The sequence below is a fragment of the Carcharhinus amblyrhynchos genome, chromosome 20 (assembly GCF_965287045.1).
Source record: "Carcharhinus amblyrhynchos chromosome 20, sCarAmb.v2.hapA, whole genome shotgun sequence".
In the NCBI taxonomy this organism is placed as follows: Eukaryota; Metazoa; Chordata; class Chondrichthyes; order Carcharhiniformes; family Carcharhinidae; genus Carcharhinus; species Carcharhinus amblyrhynchos.
This window is the reverse complement of record NC_137343.1, coordinates 31,903,870-31,926,612: the sequence shown is the minus strand read 5'-3', so window position 1 is coordinate 31,926,612 and position 22,743 is coordinate 31,903,870. Positions and strand designations below refer to the sequence as shown.

The window sequence follows — 22,743 nt, the reverse complement described above, 5'->3', positions numbered from 1 at the left end:
CTTTGTGAAGCTCCGTTATTTTTCCACATTAACATCGTTATATAATTAGATATGTCATTAAATAATCCAAAAGGTAATGCAGCAGCACAGGAACTATATAATGCAGCCAATTCTTTTTCTTTTTCATTGATAAGAGAGAGTGACAAAACTGGAATTGAAGCTTTCAAACAGGAACAACCAGTTTTAAAACGGAAAGGAATGTTGCATTCACCAATAGTCAATGTTTAACAAGAATTGACAAAACTTTTGATGAATGGCAAGTTTTTTTGTGTTTAAAGATATCAGAAAACAAAGAAGACGCAAGTCATGACGTTAGTTCGGAGGCCCATGAAGCAAGAGGTAGATGCCTATTTCTCAACTGGCTTAGTGCAGCTTGGAATCTCAGGGTCACAGGAACAAGACCAGGACATTTTGTCCCATGTATCTGTTCCGCCACACAATGAGACCATAGTTAATCTGTGACCTAACTCCATTTAGCCATTTTTGTACCAACTCCCTTCAAAGTCCACCAACGCCTCTACTTTCTCAGAAGGCTAAGAAAATTTGGCGTGTCAGCTACGACTCTCACCAACTCAGATGTACCATACAAAGCATTCGTTCTGGTTGTATCACAGCTTGATATGGCTTCCTGCTCTGTCCAAGACAGCATACAGCCACTCCATGTAGCCACACCATCTCCCTTCAAACCTTTGGTTAATAAAATTCTATCATTCTCAGATGTAATATTTCTAACGATCTTGCACCAGTTGCCAGTATGGGAGAGAATTTTCAATTTCCACCACTGTTTTGTGTGTCGCTCCATTTCCTAATTTCATTCTGGAAGGTAAAACGTTTGTATCAAACGTTTTGACGACACCTCCTAGTTCTAGATACCCCAAGAAGCAGAAATTGGGTGTGATCTTACCAGCCGTTCGTGCCACGATCTCGCTGAAGCCAGGTCCGAGAATTTGGCGCCCAGCCAAATCTCTGTTCACTGCAGCGGGATGTGGAGTGCCCCAGGGGTCGGTGCTGGGACGTCAGCGTTTTACCATTTATATAGATGATCTGGAGGAGGGAACCGAGTGTAGGGTGTCGAAATTTGCGGATGCCACCAAGATTGGGGGAACGGCAAATTGTGCGGAGGGTGTGGAGAGTCTGCAGAAGGATCTAGATAGGCTGGGCGAATGGGCCAGGAAATGGCAAATGGAATTTAATGTTGGCAAGTGTGAGGTGGTCCACTTTGGTAGGAAGAATGGTAGGAAGGACTATTACTTACGGGGCGAAAAACTGCAGCAGGCGACGGTGCAGAGGGACCTCGGGGTCCTTGTGCATGAGTCGCAAAAACCCAGCTTGCAGGTGCAGCAGGTGGTCAGGAAGGCTAATGGGATGCTGGCCTTCATAGCGAAGGGGATTGAATATAAAAGTAGGGAGGTCTTGCTGCAGCTGTATAGGGCATTGGTGAGGCCGCAGCTGGAGTACTGTGTGCAGTTTTGGGCGCCGCACCTGCGCAAAGATATTTTGGCCTTGGAGGGAGCGCAGAGGAGGTTTACTAGGCTGATACCGGAGTTGAGGGGGTTGAGCTATGAGGAGAGGCTGAATAAACTAGGCTTGTACTCGTTGGAGTTTAGAAGAATGAGGGGAGATCTCATTGAGACGTATAAGATGATGAATGGGATGGATAGGATAGAGGTGGAGAGACTCTTCCCGCTCAAAAAATACAGTAGGACTAGGGGGCACAGCCTCAAGATAAAGGGGGGGCGTTTTAGAACAGAGTTGAGGAGGAACTTCTTCACTCAAAGGGTGGTGAATCTCTGGAATTCTCTACCCGTTGAAGTGGTGGAGGCTGCCTCGCTAAGTATTTTCAAGAAGCGGGTTGATGGGTTTTTGATAAGAGAGGAGATTAAGGGTTATGGGGAGAGGGCCGGAAAGTGGAACTGAGCCACGACAGATCAGCCATGATCTTATTGAATGGCGGGGCAGGCTCGAAGGGCCAGATGGCCTACTCCTGCTCCTATTTCTTATGTTCTAAAATCCCACCGGCCAGAACATTCCAGCCATAGTTTCTAGCTATCCAATCTGTTCCCTTTTGTTTTAAATCCCCCTTTAACCTTCTAATTTCCATAAAGTCCAATCCTAGTTTGTGTAACCTCTCATCATAATTCAACCCTAGGTATCATTCTAGTTAATCTATACTCCACCCACTCCATGGCCAAAAAATCGTTCCTAAGATCTGGTGCTTAGAATTGTTTCAGATATGATCTGATCAGTGTTTTGTACAGCGGTAGCATTGCATTCTTGCACTCTATTCCTCTAGGCAATTGTCAGACCAGACCAACAACGTGCTTTCATTTCCATTAGCTTCAACTGTTGCAGTTGAGTTGCTGAAAAGACTCTCTTGTGAAGGCATTTGTTAAATGCCTTCTGGAAATCCATATAAGTAGTATGCATAGAGATTCCCCTTCTTTAGTCATTTCTTCAATAAAGCAATTAATGTTCATGTTCATCAGGCATGACTACCCTTTACCAATCCTTCCTGACTCTCTTGAATCAACTGTAATGTTTCATTACACTAACTCTATCCTTGGGCATAGACATTAGCAATTTCCTGACAACAGATATTAGACTAACTGCCCTATAACCCCCAGGTTTTCCTCTCACATCTTTCCCAAATAACAGAGCAAGCAGGCGGCACAGTAGGGTGGCAGAGTGGTTAGCAGTGCTGCCTCACAGTGCCAGGGACCCGGCTTGGGTCACCGTCTGTACGGAGTCTGCACGTTCTCCCAGTATCTGTGTGGGTTTCCTCTGGGTGCTCTGGTTTCCTCCCTTAGTCTGAAAGACATACTGTTTAGGTGCATTGGTCGTGCTAAATTCTCCCTCAGTGTACCTGAGCAGGCATCGGAATGTGGCAACTAGGGGATTTTCACAGTGACTTCATTGCAGTGTTAATGAAAGCCGACTTGTGACACTAATAAATACATTTAAGCTTAAAACATGCAGAATTTTCTAATCAGAAGGAACAGTTCTTGAACCGAGGGAACTTCAGAAGATTATATCTCTACAATGGTCACTCAGCACAGAAGTTCAATTAAGAACAAAACAGCCTTGGTTTGAGACAGGAGATAAGTGCCAATTCTATTTATGCCATGTTTTCACAACCTGATTTGTTGTTGCTAAGGCCACGACTGGCTTGACTACTTCATTAGTGACTGACATGTCTCTGGGCTAATGTTAATAAAGGCACGTCAGGCAGGTTTTGAATTTTTGTGGCTTTGGTCTCCATAGTTCTGGCAGCTAACTCATTCAAACACAAACAAGATTTTATGTTTTACAGGGAACCCAAAGCAAAGACACTCAGGGTTCCCTTTCACTGCAGCATCTGGGCGTAGCCCAATCTCTGCTGCAACATGAAAATGAAGATCCCTCAGTGCTCCAGAACCCAACTTCATACAGCTCTGGCTGTCAGCCAACCCTCCACTTCCACTAGGGTGGCACAGCAGGCACAACAGTTATCACTGCTGCCTGCAGCACCCGGGACTTGGGTTCGATTGCCAGCTTGGGTCACTGTGTAGACTCGGGGCGTTCTCCCCCTGGGTTTCCTCCAGGTGCTCTCACAGTCTGAAAGACCTCTTGGTTTGGTGCATTGGCCATGCTAAAATTCTCCCTCAGTGTACCCGAACAGGCACCAGAGTGTGGAGACTAGGGGATTGTCACTAACTTCATTGTAGTATTAATGTATGCCTACTTGTGATACGAATAAATAAACTTTGAACTTTTCTAGAAGACAGTCAGGAAAGCTGACAACTGAGTCTGGACACAGTGAGTGCTTGGGAGTTGTTGGCAGAATCAACACACAGGCTTAAAAGGATGCTATCAAATTCACTGATTTTCTGATGTGAGTTATGAGTCAGTTCATCATGAGTCTAGTATTAAGCAAGCAGCTGAAAACAAATCCTACCCTTGGAACAGCACAGACTCTGGAGCTAATAGTCTTGTTATTCCACTTCTTTGCCAACGAGAGAATCTTAAATACCAGACCTTCTTTTAACTTGCCAATACTGGAGCAGGCAAGTTTGGCAATGGAAGCAGCTGCTTTTCCTCAATTTTCTTCGATTAGAATGGCAAGTAACTCACCAGATATTGTTTCATATCACATTAAGGAAATGAGCTGAAATTAAATAAAAAGCGCTTCCTCTTTTTTTAATACGGAGGCGAGGTTAATATCACTTCCTCCAAGACAGAAATGCATAGACGAGGCTGTCAGCTCAGTAATTTCACAGCGCTCAACTGGTTTTCTTCACCATATCATCTGCTTCCTGACTACTATTTATTTCCCTGTTCCAAAAGTTGCATATTTTCATTTGAATAGTTCCTATCGCCAAAGGAAATGTTCTGTAGAGATTGTGACGACCACAGGGATTATCTTCCGACCAACTTTGCAGTGAAAACATGACTTGTCCCTTAAGGAACACAGATACGTTAGGGTGGAAATTCTATGGTTATCTTACTGGAGTTCTAAGAGAAGACTGATTGGAATCTTCATTGAATTCCAGCCCCAAATCTGTGAAGATACAATGCAACTACAATTTGCATAGTCTCCACTAATTGCAACACTATCTCCCGGTGAGCCAACATAGTAAACGTTCAGGCTTGGATTGATGAGTAGTAAGTCACATTGCTTGCTATTTGTGTGGCAGGAATGACAAGAGAGAATGTAACCAACTGCCACTGGTTTTCAACTAGATTACCTCGCTGAATCCATCAACATCCTGGGAGTCACACCATTGGCTAGAAATCTAACTGGACCAGCTACAGAAATACTGTATTTAGATCAAAGGTTGGGAATTTTGCAGTAACTACCTCATCCATGACTCCCCTAAGCCTTTCCATCATATACAAGCACAAGTCTTGAGTGTTATTGAATACTCCTCACTTGTCTGGGTGAGTCCAGGTCCAACAACTCAATTGGGCGGCACTGCTGCCTCACCAGTGCCAGGGACCTGGGTTCAATTCCAGCCTTCTGTGCAAACTCCGCACATTCTCCCCACGTCTGCGTAGGTTTCCTCCTGGTGCTCTGGTTCCTCCCACAGTCTAAAAGATGTGTGGGTTAGGTTGACTGGTCATGTTAAATTGCCCTTTAGTGTCAGAAGGATTAGCAGGGTAAATACTTGGGGTTATAGGGATAGGGCCTGGATGGGATTGTTGTCAGTGCAAGCTTGATGGTCCGAGTGGTGTCTGTGGAGATTCTAAGTTCGATGCCATCTGGCACAAAGTAACCTGCTTGACTGGCACCCTATCCACCAGCTTAAATTATCCACTCCCTCCACTACTGAGACATCATGGCAGCTGTGTGTACCGTATACAAGATGCAATGCAGCAACTCGCCAAGGCATCTTTGACTGCACCTTCCAAGCCCATGACCTCACCTGCCTAGAAGAACAAGGGCAGCAGGTGCATAGAAATATCACTGCCTGCTTGTTCCCCTCCAAGTTACACACCATCCCGACTTCGATTTATATCGTCATTTCTTCATTGCTGTTGGATCAAAGTCTTAGAGCACCTTACTGAAGAGCAGTGCAAGTGTGCCTTTAGTGGCTGCAGTTCAAGATGGTGACTCTTCACCACTTTCTCAAGGGAAATTAGGGATGGGTAAATATGTTAGCCTTGCCAGTGATGCCCACATCACACAAATTAATTTTAAAAATCGCACATCACTGTTTTATGGAAGAGATTTTATGAAACAGGGACAGGAAGATATTTAGCTTCTCAATGTCACCTGGTCTATAGTCTATATCCATCAGTGACATTAGCATTAGTTAGGCACAAGTTGCTGGTGCCACAATTAGATGTGTCAAATTTTACACATACCTCCACATATTCAGATCAAAGTCAAATGACACTTACAATCCATTTAAGTTTCACAGATCTGTAAACACTTACCAGTTATTACCCCATTCAATCATGGTTCCCGGCTACAAAGGTGGGGGGAAAAAAAACATGTTTGATATTAGGTTCACTGAACAACTGAATAAAATAAGTCCTTCTAAGCAACTAATGCACTGAATCCCAGTAACAAGAGGAAAAGCTGTTCGCCTCATCCTAATAAATTAGGAGACACTCATCATAATTTATAGCTAAAAATGCGACACATGCATTCAACTATTCATGACCCGGATAAATCAGCTGATTTTATTTGGCCATTTTGATAGCCTGTTTTGTGCATGTGATGTGGAGTAAAGACAACTTGTGCACACAGCTGATACTAATATACAAACAACATGCTGTGGACGCTGGAAATGTGAACTAGGAATAGGAATTTCTGGACATACTCAAGTCAGGCAGTACCTGTAGAGAGACAGAAACAGAGTTATGGGGCCACACTTTTGGTCCTGGGCAATGATGAGATGAACATGTGCTGAAGGACCCTGAGGAGATGTGCACACACGTGCACTGCAATTGTGTGGGAGGTTTAAGCTTTTGGTTGGCGTATTGGTGCTGCCTGAGTGAATGGCTCTGACACTAGACACAACCAACTTACCTGGAAAGATCAGCTAGAATTATTACTCTTGTTCATTCTCTGGTGTAACTCAGTGAATGACATCACAACCTAACCTACCATCGCTCACCCCTCCACCCCCAACCACCCCTCTGCCTACCTGAACCCTGACCTGACTACCCACCACTGCCCTCCTCCAAACTCCCGCCTGTAAGCCTGAGATCACTACATTTTGTAATTTTATCTTTTTGTTCTTTAACTTCTGCCTTGCTCTTGATTTTATGAGCACCTGAATTTTCAGAATTTGTAGATTGTGATTTAACACTAAGGGCTGGAAATGTAAAGTTAATTTATTAGTCACAAGTATGGTTTACATTAACACTGCAATGAAGTCACTGTGAAAATCCCCTAGTTGCCACACTCCAGAGCCTGTTCGGGTACATTGAGGGAGAATTTAACATGGCCAATGCACCAAACCAGCACATCTTTCAGACTATGGGAGGAAACTGGAGCACCTGAGGAAACACAGGCAGACACAGGGAGAACGTGCTAACTCTGCACGGACAGTGACCCAAGAAGGGAATTGAACCCGGGTCCCTGGCACTGTCAGGCAGCAGTGCTAACCACTGTGCCACCACGACGTCCCAACATGGAGTGTTGCCTGCTGGCACTGCTCAAGGGGCAAAATGGCAATGCTCAAGGGCACCTTGGTACTGCCACGGCATCAGGCAATGCCAAGAGGGTGGGGCCTCTGAGGTGGGGGAGATTTACACTCTGAAATCTCCCTGGAGGCTACCTTTGCCAATTTGATTAATCCAGTCTACATGCAGGTTAAAATCACCCATGATTACCAATGTGCCCTTTTCAATAGCCCTTGTGATTTCTTGGTTTATACTATTCCCCACTTCAGAAGTATTGCTCAAAGGGCCTGTAAATTACTCCTACAAGATGCTTTCTCCTTTGTCTTTTATTTCCACCCAGATTGATTCAACATGTTGGCCCTCAGTCCCAATGGCATTTCTTAATACAACTAGATGTCATTTTTAACCAATAAAGCAACTCCACCGCCCGTGCCACCTTGCCTATCCTTTGGGATACTTTTTTTTTATTCATTCGTGGGACATGGGTGTCGCTGGCTGGCCAGCGTTTATTGTCCATCCCTCACTGCCCTTGAGATGGTGCTGGTGAGCTGCCTTCTTGAATCCCTGCAGTCCACGTGCTATGGGTTGACTCTCGATGCCATTAGGGAAAGAATTCCAGGATTTTGACCCAGCGACTGAAGGAATGGCGATATATTTCCAAGTCAGGATGGTGAGTAACTTGAAGGGAACTTGCAGGTGGTGGTGTTCCCATTTATCTGCTGCCCTTGTCCTTCTAGATGGAAGTGGTTGTGGGTTTGGAAGGTGCTGTCTAAGGATCTTTGGTGAATTGCTGCAGTGCATCTTGTAGATGGCAGCAGCAGTGTGTACTGAGTGTTGGTGATGGAGAGAGTGGATGTTTGTAGATGTGGTGCCAATTAAGTGGCTGCTTTGTCCTGGATGGTTTCAAGCTTCTTGAGTGTTGTTGGAGCTGCACCCATCCAGGCAAGTGGGGAGTATTCCATCACACTCCTGACTTGTGCCATGTGGATGGTGGATAGACTTTGGGGAGTCAGGAGGTGGGTTACTCGCCGCAGTATTCCTAGCCTCTGACCTGCTCGTGTAGCCACTGTGTTTATGTGGTGAGTCCAGTTGAGCTTCTGGTCAATGGTAACCCCAAGGATGTTGACAGTGGGGGATTCAGTGATGGCTACACCATTGAATGTCAAGGGGCAATGGTTAGCGTCTCTCATTGATGATGGTCATTGCCTGAACATTACTTGCTACTTGTCAGCTCAGGCCTGGATACCAAGTACATTCAACTCCCAATCCAGGTCCTCCTGTAGCCATGTTTCAGTAATCCCCACCAAATCATACTCATTTGTCTCTATTTGTACCATCAACTCACTGACCTTATTCTTAATACTGTGTGCATTTAGGTGCAGCATTTTTAAATATGTACCACCAGTTTGCGTTTCCCTTGCAGGATATTTTGTGCACTACATTTTAACATCCTTTGTTAATCTCTGATGGTTATTAGACTGGCCCTGCCTATTCATCCTATTAACCTCTATCTTCTCCTCACATACAAACCTGATGCTTTGGTTCCCATTAACCAAGTCTTCTTGTCGTTTTAACTTTCCCTTCTCCCCTCCCTCACTTGCTAGTTTAAAATCCCCATGACCACCCTGTTTATCCTTTGCGCTAGAAGACTGGTCCCAGATCAGTTCAGGAGGAGACCCTCCTAACTGTGGTAAGAGGCAGAATGAGATGGTAATAGGACAAGAAATGATGGAATTAGAGCAGTTGTAAATGAGAATAGCAGAATGATCACCAACAAGTGCTATCCAGCAAGAAGGGACACAGGTTTTGAATTTAAATCACTAAACTCAATGTTGAGAACAAAAAGTTGTTAAGTACCCAATCTAAAGATGAAATGCTATTCCTTCTATTTACACCAACGGAATAGTGCAGCAACTGGGCTGAGGACAGTGGAACCAGGCTGGGAATGGGACAGAGAGGAAAAGATGTTATCAACATTTCCAGTTCTGACCAAAAGGTCATCACCCTGAATTACTGATGTGGTTTCTCACTCCACAGATACTGCCTGACCTGCTGAGTATTCCTCATGTTTCTGGTGTTCTCTCATGTGGAAGCTGAGGATGTGATTAGGCATTGAATAAGTCTTCTTATACCAGTCAGCAGTGGTTTCAAGGTCACAGTGACCAGCTAGTCACTCTCTCTCTCATACACACACACACGCACATAGACACGTACATATACGGGGCGGCACAGTGGTTAGCATTGCTGGCTCACCGTGTCAGGGCCTGGATTCGACTCTTCTCTGATCACTGAATGTGCAATGTCTACACATTCTCCCTGTACCTGCGTGGGTTTCCTCTGGGTGCTCCAGTTTCCACCCACAGTTCGAAAGACACACTGGTTAGGCGGATTGGCCATGCTAAATTCTCCCTCAGTGTATTTAGAATGTGGCAACTAAGGGATTTTCACAATAACTTCATTACATTGTTAATGTAAGCCTAAATAAATAAACTTAACTTGGACGTGCACAGACACACCCACGTTACCTACAACATATCCCCACAGATGCAACAACACACACACACACACACACACACATCCTTAGCACAACACACACACACACACACACAAACCTACAAACAGGTAACACACACCGAAACACCACCCATACAGAAACACACACCCACCAACAGACAGCACCATACACATACATCTTTCTATTACTCTCCAATTCATAATTTGAAGAGATGGGAAATCATCAACTGACACCAACCTCCACCACCCTGCCAACTCCTCACCTAGGCCCACTAAGATTTTCTTGGTGAAACAATGCAGCCTTTCTGATTCACCTTTTAAAGCCAATGTTATTAAAGAGTGGTCAGAAGAAAGTTTGTTTCCACAATTCCTCACACGCCAGTGGTGAAGATATCAAGTGCACTGACAGTCAGAGACTAACATTCAGATTTCTGTGTTAATCCACGGTGATGGGAGAAAATGTGTTAAAAAGGGGCAGCTTTAATGCCAAAACCCAATTAATATTAACTGCTCAAATTTCCAATTTAACTGGGCCGTCTCTATCAAAATAGTCCTGCAATTTGATGAAATGCAATCAAGTTATATCACAACATGTACTCTGGAGTAGAATTTCAGAGGGTTTTTAACCAATAGATTTCTCGTTTGTCTCTTGGGTAGTTACTGAATTGGTGCTTAGTAACTTGGAGGAAATTCACAGCCACAGAATTTCACAGAAGGCAACCATTCAGCCAATCTAATCTGTACCAGTTCCCTGAAATAGCCAGCCACTTCACAACCTTTTAGATGTAAAATTCCTACCAGATGCTGGACAGTAAATTCTCACCCAGAGGAATCTACCTTTAAATAATATGTCCGAAGTTCGTAAATATTTGGCCCTGGTCTTGGTAATGGTTCATTCCAGAAACTGAATTCTAAGAGTAATTGATTGTTCCGAGACAGCAACATCTTGCTCCTCTCCTTTCGGTATTCCAGATATTCCTGAAACATGGAAAACAGTCAATCATCCCAAGTCACAATTTTTAAAACCAGATGCTCAAACAGGAATACACAAGAGTCTCAACTTTTCCAATAAACTTGGGTTAAGAAAAGTAATTTTACACAACAACAACTTGCATTTATATATATCACTTTGAACTTAATAGGAATATCCCAATGTACTTAAAAGAATTGAAACCAGACTTTGGGGAGTGTTGGTAGACCTGAACTGAAAGCAAGCTTGGATGGGTAGGGTTTTGGGAGAATTTTGAAGGAGATAACAGGACAATGAGGTTTGGGACCGTATGCTTGTGTGGGAGTCTACATGGCTGCAGAGGAACGGGAATGGCATGGTGGCACAGTGGTTAGCACTGCTGCCTCACGGCGCCAGGGACCCAGGTTCAATTCCTGGCCTGGGTCACTGTCCGTGTGGAGTTTGCACGTTCTCCCTGTGTCTGCGTGGATTTCCTCTGTGTGCTCTGGTTCCCTCCCACAGCGCTAAAATGCGTGGGTTAGGTGGATTGGCCATGCTAAATTGCAACTTAGTATCAGGGGGACTAGCTTGGGTAAATGCATAGGGTTATGGGGATAGGGCCTAAATGGGATTGTGGTCGGTTAAGACTCAATGGGCCGAATGGCCTCATTCTGCACTGCAGGATTCTATTAATTAACAGTGAGCTGGATTATATGCTTCAGTTGAAAGGTAGGTGGGACACATTAAATCCAGCCTTCTTGCCATATACCCCAACCAAATGAAATACTATGGGGCACAGGGGAAGGTGCCTTTGGGCATTTTGAGGTTCTTACATGGCCTTAAAGGCCTCATAGCATCTCTGCAGGTATTCTACCCGTAATGGGGGAGATTTAACTGTGTGGACTGGTGTTAGTCAAAGTGTGGGAGGGGGGGGAACCTCCTTTGCAAGCCTCACGGGCCCATCGGAATCACACCACCACCCTCGCAAAGCTCATCCTCCCTCCAACCTTCCCCACCATTTGAACCCAAACCCTTGCCCAGCTTACAGACACCCTGAACCACCCGCCTCCCCCCCGCCAACTTTCCTGGGGTCCTCAAAGTGATGGGCCTCCCTGTTGCCCCAGTCATGGCCACCATCCCCCAACTGGTGCTGCTGGGGCTGCAGAGCTGTCAGCCAATCCAATGGAGCTGGCAGCACCTTAAGGTGGGACTTCCTCCTGAGACAAGGAAAGAAGTTATGACTTAAAGCAATGACTGCTTCTCCCAGCGTTACCTTGCTGTGGGGCAACTGTTTGGATTGTGGGTGGACTCCCCCCATCACCAGGAGAGGCTCCAGAGATGGGGTGAATCATAAAATCAGTACAGTACAGAACAGAAGGAGGCCATTCGGCCCATAGAGTCTGTGCTGACTGAGTGTCTTATCCAGGCCCTGTCCCCGTAACCCCACACACATATTTACCCAACTAATTCCCTTAAGCTACACACCTTGGGAAAGTAAGGGACGATTTAGTCTTCAGGTGGGATAAGGACATGGTCGAGTATTCTGTAGATAAGGGCATGGATTTGGGTGATGAAGGTTCAATGCAAGTTGGGAAGGACAAGTGGATTTTGAGAGAGCAGAATTAGCTGGGACAATATTAGAATGGTTAAGTCTAACAGACACGATTTTATGAACGAGAATTTCAGCGGCATTTGAATAAAGTAAGAGCTGGGGGGGGGGTGCGGTGGTGGTGGGATGATGAGAAGGGGATAGCAGTGGGCCAATCTTGGCAGCTAGAATATTGGGTTTGAAGTTCAGGCTCGGGCCCAAAAATGCATTGAGGGTTAAATCGACAGCCAGGGGATGGGGTGAAATCAAGGATCAGATCATGGGCTTTTTAAATGGAAATCCACTTGTTGCCTCCAATCTTGTCAATATTTAGTTCTGGAAAGTTCATCGCTGACTTGATACTGTACGTGCAGCTTGGAAAGAACGTTAGTGGAATGAAAGGTTGTGATGAGAGATGGAGTTGGGTGTCAATATACATATGAAAGCTGGCAAATGGGCAGCACCTAGATGAGGAAAAGGGTCTATCGGTGGAATGTGGGGCACACCCGAGGTACACACACACTTTCAGGAGGAGACACCAATACAGAACAAGCCACAGTAGGAGATGCACAAATTACATCGGGATAAGAGATAATGGAACCAAGCTGGGCCACTTTCACAAAGGTGAAGTGATGGAGAGCGATGGAATGCTCATTTGTATTAAGTGGTGGCATGAGGAGGACAAAATTGTCCACACCAGCAGAGGTCTGAGACTTGTTTAAAAATGTCAGTCATTTTTAACCTTTACATCCGCATGTCTTTATGGTCACAGATAATGCACAGTAACACAAGTCACATTAGCACGAGCCTTAACCCATTCTTCTTCCGAATGCGTACTTGCTCATTTACACACCATCGATTAGAAAATATACAAGCATGTGTACAAACTAATGTTGACTGCATAAAATGAGACTAAATTTAACTGTCTGAGGCTGGATGACTGAGCGATTGGCTTTCATCTGTTACCTTATTCTGTAATAGCTTCTCCATTGCATCTGTCAAAGCAGGATAACCACCAGAAAACCGCCACAAATGCACTGTGCAAAATAAAAATGACAAATTTGCCGTGTACACAAAAAATGGTCTTACAGCATGAAAGAAGAAACTTGGTCATACTCAGTAATAAGTTATATGCCACGGGCATGTCAAGAACTTCCCTCACATGAATGAATCTTTGCTGAGGTACAGTATCATAGTGGTCACGTCATTAGATTAGTAATCCAGAGGCCTGGGCTACTGATCCAAAGACATGAGTTCAAATCCCAAAGAGCAGCGGGGAGGTGGGGGTCAGTTAATTAAATAAATCTGGAATAAAGCTAGTATCTGTAACAGGGACCATGAAACTCTCAGATTGTTGCAAAAAAAACCTGGTTCATTAATGTTTCTTGGTGAAGGAAACCTGCCATTCTTACCTGGCCTGCTCTATGTTCGACTCCAGACTGGTAACAATCTGATTGGCTTTTAACGGCCCTCTGAAATGGCCAAACAAGCAACATATCAAACCGTTACGCTAAAGTCAAAGAAGTTAAAAACAGATGGCCATTCAGTATCGACACTAGAACTAACAAAGGCAGAAACAGTAGCAGCCAAACCTGCAAAGTCCACCTTACTCGGGCCTTGTGTCAAAATTGGGGGGAGCTGTCTCACAGGCTCGTCAACCAGCAGCCTGACATTGTCATTCTCAGTCAATCATAGCTAACAGTTCATGTGCCAGAATCCTCCGAACACCATTCCTTGGACATGCCCGTCCTAATGTCCCAATGACAGGGCAGATCCAAAGATGGCTGCTCCATCAATGTTCTTCCATCATAAAATCAGAAGTGGAAATGCTTGCCGATGATTGCACAATATTCCATGCTATTCACAACTCCTGGGATAATAAAGCAATCCGTGTGTTGCATTCAGCAAATCGGACAACATTCAGGCTTGGGCTGATAAGTGGCGAATAACATTCACGCCACACAAAGAGTCAGGTAAAGACCATCACCAATAAGAGAGAGAATCGAGCCGTCGTCCCTTGACGTTCAAGGGCATTACCATCTGTGAACTCCCTCAACATCATGGGGAGGTGTCACCAGTGACCAGAAATTTAACTGGACAAGCCATATAAATGCTATGAACATAACAGCAGGTTAGAAGCTGGGAATTTTGTGGCGGGTGACTCATCTCCTGACTTCCCAAAGCCTGTCCATCATCTACAAGGCACAACTCAGGAGTGTGATGGAATACTTCCCATTTGCCTGGATGAATGCTGTCTAATTCAAGGAGCTCGGCATAATTCAGGTCAAAGTAAGCCACTTGACCAGGATCCTAACCACCATCTTAAACATTCACTCCCCCTCACCACCCATGTAGAGTGACTGCAGTGTATCATCTTCAAGACACACTGCAAAAACTGGACAAGGCTTCTTCTGCAGCACCTTCCAAAGTAACGGTCTCTGCCTCCTAGAAAGACAAGAGCAGTAGGTGCATGGCAACACCATCACCTGAGAATCCTTCTCCAAGTCACACACCATTCTGACTTGGAAATATATCGCTGTTTTCTTCACCATCAATGTTCTGGAACATTCCCCCTCCTGGCAGCTCTGCGGTTCAAGCAGGCAGCTCACCATCACCTTCCCAAGTGCAATTAGGGATGAAAAACAATTGCCCACATCCCACAAGTGAATAAAAGAAAAATATAATGTAAAAAGCAAAAATATTGCTGGAAATCTGAAATACAAACTGAAAATGCTCAGTAGGTAATGCAGCGTCTCTGGAGAGAGGCAATATTAATGGATTTTCCCCACATACTTGGCACCCTGGAGTCAGAACCACATGGGAATCTCGAGCCCACACTCGTTGTCAGCTAGCCAGGCATTGCAACATTCCAGGAGGAGGTCTCCTCCCTGATCATCTTGGAGCTCACCACCCTATTAAGGACGGTGAGTAGATGAACAATGCTGTTGGCAGCTGCGGAAACTCAGCAATCCCCACTAGGGGAGCTGGACGTTTCTCTGGTGTGTTGTGGTACTTTCACTGGTCTGCATTTCATTAATCAAATAGCTGGAGTCAGTGCCTTTTGTTAACGCAGCCACCTCCCTGCAGTATGGAACCCACAACTCGGACACACTCCAGCCAGCCATTCCACACTGAGCTAGTGTTCTCCCCAAAGACCGGGGGCTGGGGGATGTTTGTTCCACTGCCAGCACAATCACAATGGCAGAGACATTTTAAGCAGTAAAATGCAAATAGGCTGCCTGCCTTTGTACAGTGGGCGGACTACCAACTTTCCCTCCCGCTCCTGGGAATGTTTCAGGAGCTGACATGGTTCCTCCTATCTCCCTGGTCTCATCTGCCTCCAAGTCGACCAGATGTCGAGGAAAGTACTGCCCAATTTCTCAGCTCCTTGAGCCTTTGGGGATAATCTCGTTTCTCTCTGCTCTGTTCTCCCCGGCCTTCTGAGTATTTCTAGCACTGAGTTCCCATTGTCAGACCATCTCAAGAGGTGCATCTTCGAAGTACCATAGTTGGCACCAATTAACTTCTTATATAAAGATAGGCAGCACCTGCAAGTCATTGCGACACTGCAGGTTCACAGCTCTAGACTTCATTTTTAAGGGTCCATTAAGTTTGGAGATGGGCAGGCAAGCTAGAGACTTTTCGGGGAACCGTGAGAAATAATGTTCACCCTAGCTAGTCCCCCTGACAGTAAGGGCCAATTTAGCACAGCCAATCTACCTAACCCACACAATTTTGAACGGTGGGAGGAAACTGGAGCGCCCGGAAGAAACCCACACTGACATGGGTAGAATGTGCAAACTCCACATAGACAGTATCCGGAGGCCGGAACTGAACCCGGATCCCTGGTGTTGTGAGGCAGCAGTACTGGCCACTGTGCCACCTGTTGACAAGGTAAATAACAGGGAAAAGTAGCAGGGCAGAGAAAGGTAGGTTGGTGGCTGGAAGTCAAAGTGGCAACACTTAACTCACACCATAATTCGGGTGGGATGTTCTGTTTTAGAGACAAAGTGCAGTGGGTGTGAGGGAAAAGCAATGCATCTCCCTACCGTTCGCAAGGCAGGTGTGCGGGCCAGATCACCCACTTTACAGCTCATTGAATATGCATAAATATATGACGAGATTCCCCCACACTTAGTAACAAAACACTGGAGGTTCTTCAGGAATTACACAGCTCCACTTAGCACACACAGACCTCATCATCTGCCTTGGCATCCATCCTGCTCACAGTCTGTCCATCTGTCTTCATTCAGGAGAAGCTCATCCACGGCAGAGAGAGATCCCAGACTGGAAGGGGAATACCTCTGCTCAGGCTTCTCACAGAGTTTGAGGAGCGTGCAATAGAGCTGGCTGACGAGGAACAGGATTATCTGTGTTGAGGGTGAGATCAGTGTCTCCTAAGTCAGTGAGGTCTCATCACCATCTCACCATTCCGCTGATGAAACTGCGTGTGCTTTATGTTGGTCAGCACGCAGACAATCATTAACAATCTCATCCCTCTCGGACAGATATCTGTACGATGATGAAAAGAGACAGAAGAAGCCAGCCTATCTGCCCCAGCCCCCACCACACTACACCTGACAAGGATCCATCACAGTGTTCGCCCACACCCTGCACCAACACAAAGGCTGGAATTTTACCGACACGCCCGCCCCGATTCTGGGGGCGGGGGAGACTCGGAGAACAGTATTCTCCACTGGCCTCGGAGTGGGTGTGCCGGTAAAATTCCGCCCATGGACACATTTCCCTGTGAGACGTAGTTCTAGAGCAGCCTCACTGTCACAGTCTGGTGAGCACAGCACAGATTCTGCTCCGTGGCAGGAGCTGGCAGAGATGGAGGTCACTGATACTCGGAACACCGCCGGAGGCCAGGATTCTGCTAAATCCCAGTCAGATGACCAGCCTTTGGACTCGATCCTAACACACACAGATGTTGTAGCTGCAACAACAGACACAGGAACGTCAGGCAGTGCTGTCAGATACTATCACCAGATTGTAAAGGGCAATGCAAGAGTTTGTCTGCAATCTTGGTGTCGGGGACGGGTAGGTTGACCCAGGTTGGATGAAGAGGCTGAGGGAGAGGGAGAACGGAGCTCCCCAGTCCTGAGGAGAGTGTGCCCCAAATCTGGAGGGGTCTTTATTCACTTTTTCTATCTGGCACCATGATCTAGCCGGCATCAGCCAGCCTAAATATTGAGGTTGAGTGGGAAAAGGCTCTTAAGTGGCCACTTCAGGTGCATAGGTGGTCTTCCCGCCCAAGGTCCTGTAGCCCCAATGTGAAACTGGACCAGGATCAAGGTGGGTGGGATCCTGGAGGGAATTCCATCCATGCAACTTTACGCCCTCCTGCTTCAGAACCCGGTGACATTAACCCTCTGCCATTTCTCACACGGTCAATGTGCTATTTACAATGGCTTCAGTATACCTGGTTTTGGTGTACATATGTAAGACTGTGGAGCCCTCAAAGGGGATCCAATAAAGGTCACAACAGATCTGACATGTGCTCTCTATTATCCATAAGACCCAGATTTAACGTCAATATTTTCAGGGCAACAGAAGGGGCAGCTCGGCAGCACAGGATACTGGGAGCCTGAAAATAAGGCATGATCAGGAGTGCCTCATTTATATCAGACTAGGCGCCTCCTGAACCTTTCACAGTCCATCGAAAGGCGAGCTGAATTACTGTAGTGCATCGCTGAGAGATACCAATGACTGTGGAGATGATAGTGGAACTTTCAAGCGGTTATTGGATAGGCACATGCAGCGCACCAGAATGATAGGGAGGGGGATAGCTTGATCTCGGTTTCGGACAAAGCTCAGCACAACATCGAGTGCTGAAGGGCCGGTACTGTGCTGTACTGTTCTATGACTGCGATGTGAGAATGTATGTAACACTGCGGACGGAATAGGGTGAAGAAGCCGGAACATCTGTCTTGCAGCAACAATTGCCGGTGCTGAGATACCATAGGGTGGATTCATAATGTACCTTAGACTGGAAGCAGAGAACTGGTGTCATCAAGCATTTGTTTAGTGGTGGCCTTTGCAACTGAGGAACCAATCTTGTCTGCAGCAAAGGCCCTCGAATATCTGCGGCATTAGGAATGACGCAAGATGTATGAGACGCGGGAGCTCCAAGGTATCTCGCACATACCTGCATAATTTGCTTTTAGTCGTTCTAAATCAGCTACAGATTCAGCTTGCGGAACCCCTTCCCATGATTAAATTGTCATGGCTCCTCCCAGGGAGCTCTTAAAGCCACACGAGTGCAGTCAATGACATTTGCACTTGTGGGAATCCAGAGAAAGTAGCAAATCCCACTGCTCTGACAGCCTGGCTGGCTTCTTCTAAGGAAAACTGAAAGTAATTTTGCACCCTTTAAATAGGGTGTCCACAACCTCTGGGATGCACTTGTGACTAGATCCTTGAGGAATCCTGCAGAGATCCCCAGTTGCGGAGCGGTTACTTTGACAGCCATTGGCAACGGATGGCCTCCCAGTCCTTGCGGAGTAACTGCTCCCAGACAGTATGTCGGATGTGCTAGCACATCCCTAGATATGGAAGGCACCAATGACACCGTCTCTCATTCATCTAGAGGAATGAGAGGCATCTTTCGTACATGCTTGGTCTACACAAAATGTTTTCTACGTATGGTAGGTCTACATACATGCTTTCCAGAAAGCACCGGATTTTAATTTCTATTGGTTTCAACTGAAATGAAAATTGGACAGTTACTATAAGAGGTGGCTGATTCGCCAAGGCAGTTTTAGGCTCAAGAGGCAAGTTGAAAATTTACACAAGAATGATAACACATGAAGAAAGGATGGAGCTGTTAAAGGTAAGAGGGAAAGTGAAGAAATGTTAAAATAGAGTACAGATTCCATCAAAGTGAATGGCAGACCTACCTGCTTGATCCTGTTCACCATACAGTGTGTTCCAGCTCCCTACAATCTCACATGGGTAGTCAGCATCATTGTGTAGCTTTTGCAATATCTGCTCCCTGCAATCATCAACAAAGATTTCTTTTCGTTGAAAGGCAAACAATTTTAAATCTAGACACAACTAATGGTCTTTTATGTGCAGCCGAATGACAATACAGACAACCTGCTGGATTTTAACATAGTGTGAAAAATGAAGAGGTTAGTTCCAAAAAGCATACACTCCCTTGCCAATTTAAAAAAAAATTAGTTTTACCATCAATTAGTCAAATACTTGGAGAAATAAAGACAACACAAAATAATATTTGAAGAGAAAATTAAACAAAGGACGTTAACAGCTTTTAGTGCAAAGGTTTTTTTGATAAATAATTTGCGAGGGTGTAAAGGATTAGGTGGTCTACAGCACAAAGGTCAGAGCACACAGCTATGAAGAAACAGTGCTAACCATTTTGAATAAAATAATGGACCTGATTTTACCACTTTGCCACGTCTGGCGAACAGCGCGGCAAACCTGGAAACTAACAGCAATGCTAAAAATTCAATTGCTACCCAGCGCCAAACCGTTTGCTATGTCCCTGGCCCCTTTCCAATGGTATGAACCATTTCACCTCCAGAAAGGGCGCAAAGCCCATGAGCATATTTAAAGTAGCATTTAAATAGGAATAACCACTTTGGAACCCAGTGCACGGAATCTTCTGGCCTTTGGGCGCGGCGCCATAACAGTGAATATCAGCACAGGTCTCCGCCGGCGTGGACCTGGCATGGATAGTTACGGGGAGGATTGGAGGTCATTGAAGCCCCCCGAGCGGTTGGAGGCAGTGCCCACAAGGCGTTCTGGCAATGACCACTAGGCACCCTGGCAATGGCTACCATTCAGCACCGTCAGCGTGCCAGCAGCAGTGCGGGGATAGGCCGGGGGGGGGGGGGGGGGCGGGGTTGCTGTGTGTGGATGACAAAGCGCTATGTGAGATGGATCTTGCAGGGGGTCGTGACAGGGGAGCACGTTGGGGGTCATTTTGGGGCACCCATCAGAAAGGCATTGATGACCCAATGTGGGTGACTTGTGTTGTTGGGGAGCAGTGGGAGGAAGTGGGGGAACTAGCTAGCAATCTGGGCGGGGGGGGGGGGTTCCTCCAGCGCATTGAGAGATTAGGGTGCTGTTGTGAAATGGTGCCCGAGTTTTCTGCAGCCGGCTCACTGGTGTGTTTAGCCCCGTTCCACTCAGTACTGGCACAAAGCTCCAAACTCTCCAAAAGAATGACTGAACGTTGAAAGATTGCCATGCGGAGTGCGCTCCTGAGAGATCAGTGTGGCTCACCTCATTTTTCTCACTGTTATGACACTTAGAAATTTTGGGGGAAAATTCTGTCCAATATGTTAGGTTATTGAAATTCAGTCAGGCGTAAAGTTTCTGGGGCATAAGTAAGTATCTCTTGAATCACAAGGATTTGACGTCAAAGTAACTTTTGCAAACAAATGAGTCTTCTCGCAGCTTATATTGCCTTTTTTTTCACCGCGCCATACTGCCTAAATGATCACACTCAATACATGGATTTGGACAGAATCTTAATGTTCTTTTCTCTGCTGAATGCAGTGAGGGAACAACAGTAGTTTGCCTCCCGTGTGGATCGTACTGGGAAGAGTCAAGTAAAAAAAAAAATCTGTAGACAAAACTTACAGACACCAAGCATAAGTAGGAAAGGCAAGGGTCATTGGCAACTACTGGAACACTAGGTTACAGATTGTGGAGATCCCACCACCATAAGTTGTGAAAATTAGTCATTTGTAGACTGTCGGCCAAAGTGCCATAAAAATCCTGCTGGATTACAAATGCTCTACACCCGCCTCACATACCAACGTGCACCTCTAGTTTCACAATATGTCAGCGACTTTTAATGTTCCCTGGCATAGTTTCAAAAGCAATTCTGTTATAAAACAGCTGGTTTAATAAAAAGAGAGCAGTGAGGGAGAGAAACCTGCCCACACATATTAGACAGCTGCTCCTACATCACTGGGTCAAATCGTTGGAGTTTTCCACCTCCAACAATCATGGAATCAACACCACCTCAAGGACTGCAGTGGTTTATGAAAGGCAACCAGAGATGGTCCTTACAGCACGAGATACAATTTGACACAATGATATTTTGGTGGGGGTGCACACACAAGAATGGCTGAGTAAATGTTCGTCAGAGGGTTGTTTCGAAGGGTAGAAAGCATCAAAAGATTTTTTTAAAAATTGGAATGCAATTGTTCAGTAATTACATGAAAGCTTTCATATTAAGTAAGGAGAAGACATAAAACATAATACCATATTAAAACCGCATGTAGAACTGACCAAGTGTGAACACGTGGCACGTTGCTGCAGTGCTGTATTTGACCAAGTCATGAGATTATATATCTGTTGTGTTTTACGAATATACAATTAGTGGCATGGTGGCAAAGTTGTTCACACTACTGCCTCACAACACTAGGGACCTGGGTTTGATTTAGGCTCAGGTGACTGTCTATGTGAGTTTGCACATTCTCCCCATGTCTGTGTGGGTTTCCTCCGGGTGCTCCAGTTTCCTCCCACAGTCCAAAGATGTGCAGATTATGTTGATTGACTGAGCTGAATTGCCCCTTAGTGTCAGTGGGATTAGCAGGATAAATATGTGCAATTATTGGGATAGGGCGTGGGTGGAATTGTGGTCACTGCAGAATTGATGAGCTGAATGGCCTCCTTCTCTACTGGAGGGATTCAATGATTTGAGCTTTTGAAGTTTAATTAAAACAGCATATCTCCTATTTCAATCCAGTGCTGTGCACAGTGATTCCTTCAGTGTTGCCAAGACTTGGTCCTAATAACAGGATAAAGGCTGCAATTGTGTTTATAATCTGATGCTTGTTTAAGTCACGTTCCATTACCCTACTCAGTGCAACTCCACACCGTGAAAAAAAAAGAACCACGAAAAACCAGATTCATAATTCTGCTGCCAGGGTAAGGGAGATAGATTTGTAAGTGCAAACATTAGTAGGCATTTATAACCTGGCCCATACAAACTCCAGCATTAAGCTTCTATTGTTTAATTATTTCTGAAGTATTTTCTATATTTGATAAAGCTTTTAGGAAACATTTCTGTGCTAGAGGATTAGACCTTACATCTAAATTAATTCAAAATAAGACAATCTGCAACCATGGGAAATGCGAATGTGGAGAAATTCATTGTAGAAAGTAACACACAAATTGCTGCTTTAGAGGCCATGGCCATTTATAAAACAAAGTCAGACGATTTTCTTTTTAAGAGGTAGGGGACTTACGATAAATTGTTGTACGCATCCAGACATTCTGGCTTCACATTATGAACTAAGACAAAAAGAAAAAGCTTTCAGAATGAGTTGAACCTTCAGCTGGCTTTTAATATGATGATTAGAGATTTGAGATGAAATGGTTTTCACTCACATTGCATCTTATATAAGCTGCTGGTCTCCTTTTTGGAAAGCAGATTGGAATGAGCATCTTTTCTCTGATTAACTTTGTGGACAAATAACGATCGAAACCAGCCTTTATCCTGTTGCTCTCCTTTGCTATTTGCCCTGAAAAAAAACACAAGTTAGCGTATGCTGATAATAGAAACAGAGAAAAGTAATTATTGACTGCTTACGGT

At 45.3% G+C, this 22,743-nt stretch overlaps 1 protein-coding gene across 1 annotated transcript in view; it reads right to left on the bottom strand.

Annotated features, from left to right (window-relative positions):
* LOC145355906 (protein NipSnap homolog 1-like) overlaps positions 1–22,743 on the bottom strand; it is a 34,387-nt gene that overhangs the window by 6,416 nt on the left and 5,228 nt on the right. Inside the window, exons 2-7 of the mRNA XM_080208379.1 lie at positions 22,539–22,672; positions 22,397–22,442; positions 19,067–19,161; positions 13,131–13,201; positions 10,465–10,605; positions 5,917–5,948 (exon numbers count right to left, since the gene is read on the bottom strand). Coding sequence (XP_080064505.1) covers positions 5,917–5,948; positions 10,465–10,605; positions 13,131–13,201; positions 19,067–19,161; positions 22,397–22,442; positions 22,539–22,672 — 519 coding nt within the window. The remainder of the gene's footprint in view (positions 1–5,916; positions 5,949–10,464; positions 10,606–13,130; positions 13,202–19,066; positions 19,162–22,396; positions 22,443–22,538; positions 22,673–22,743) is intronic.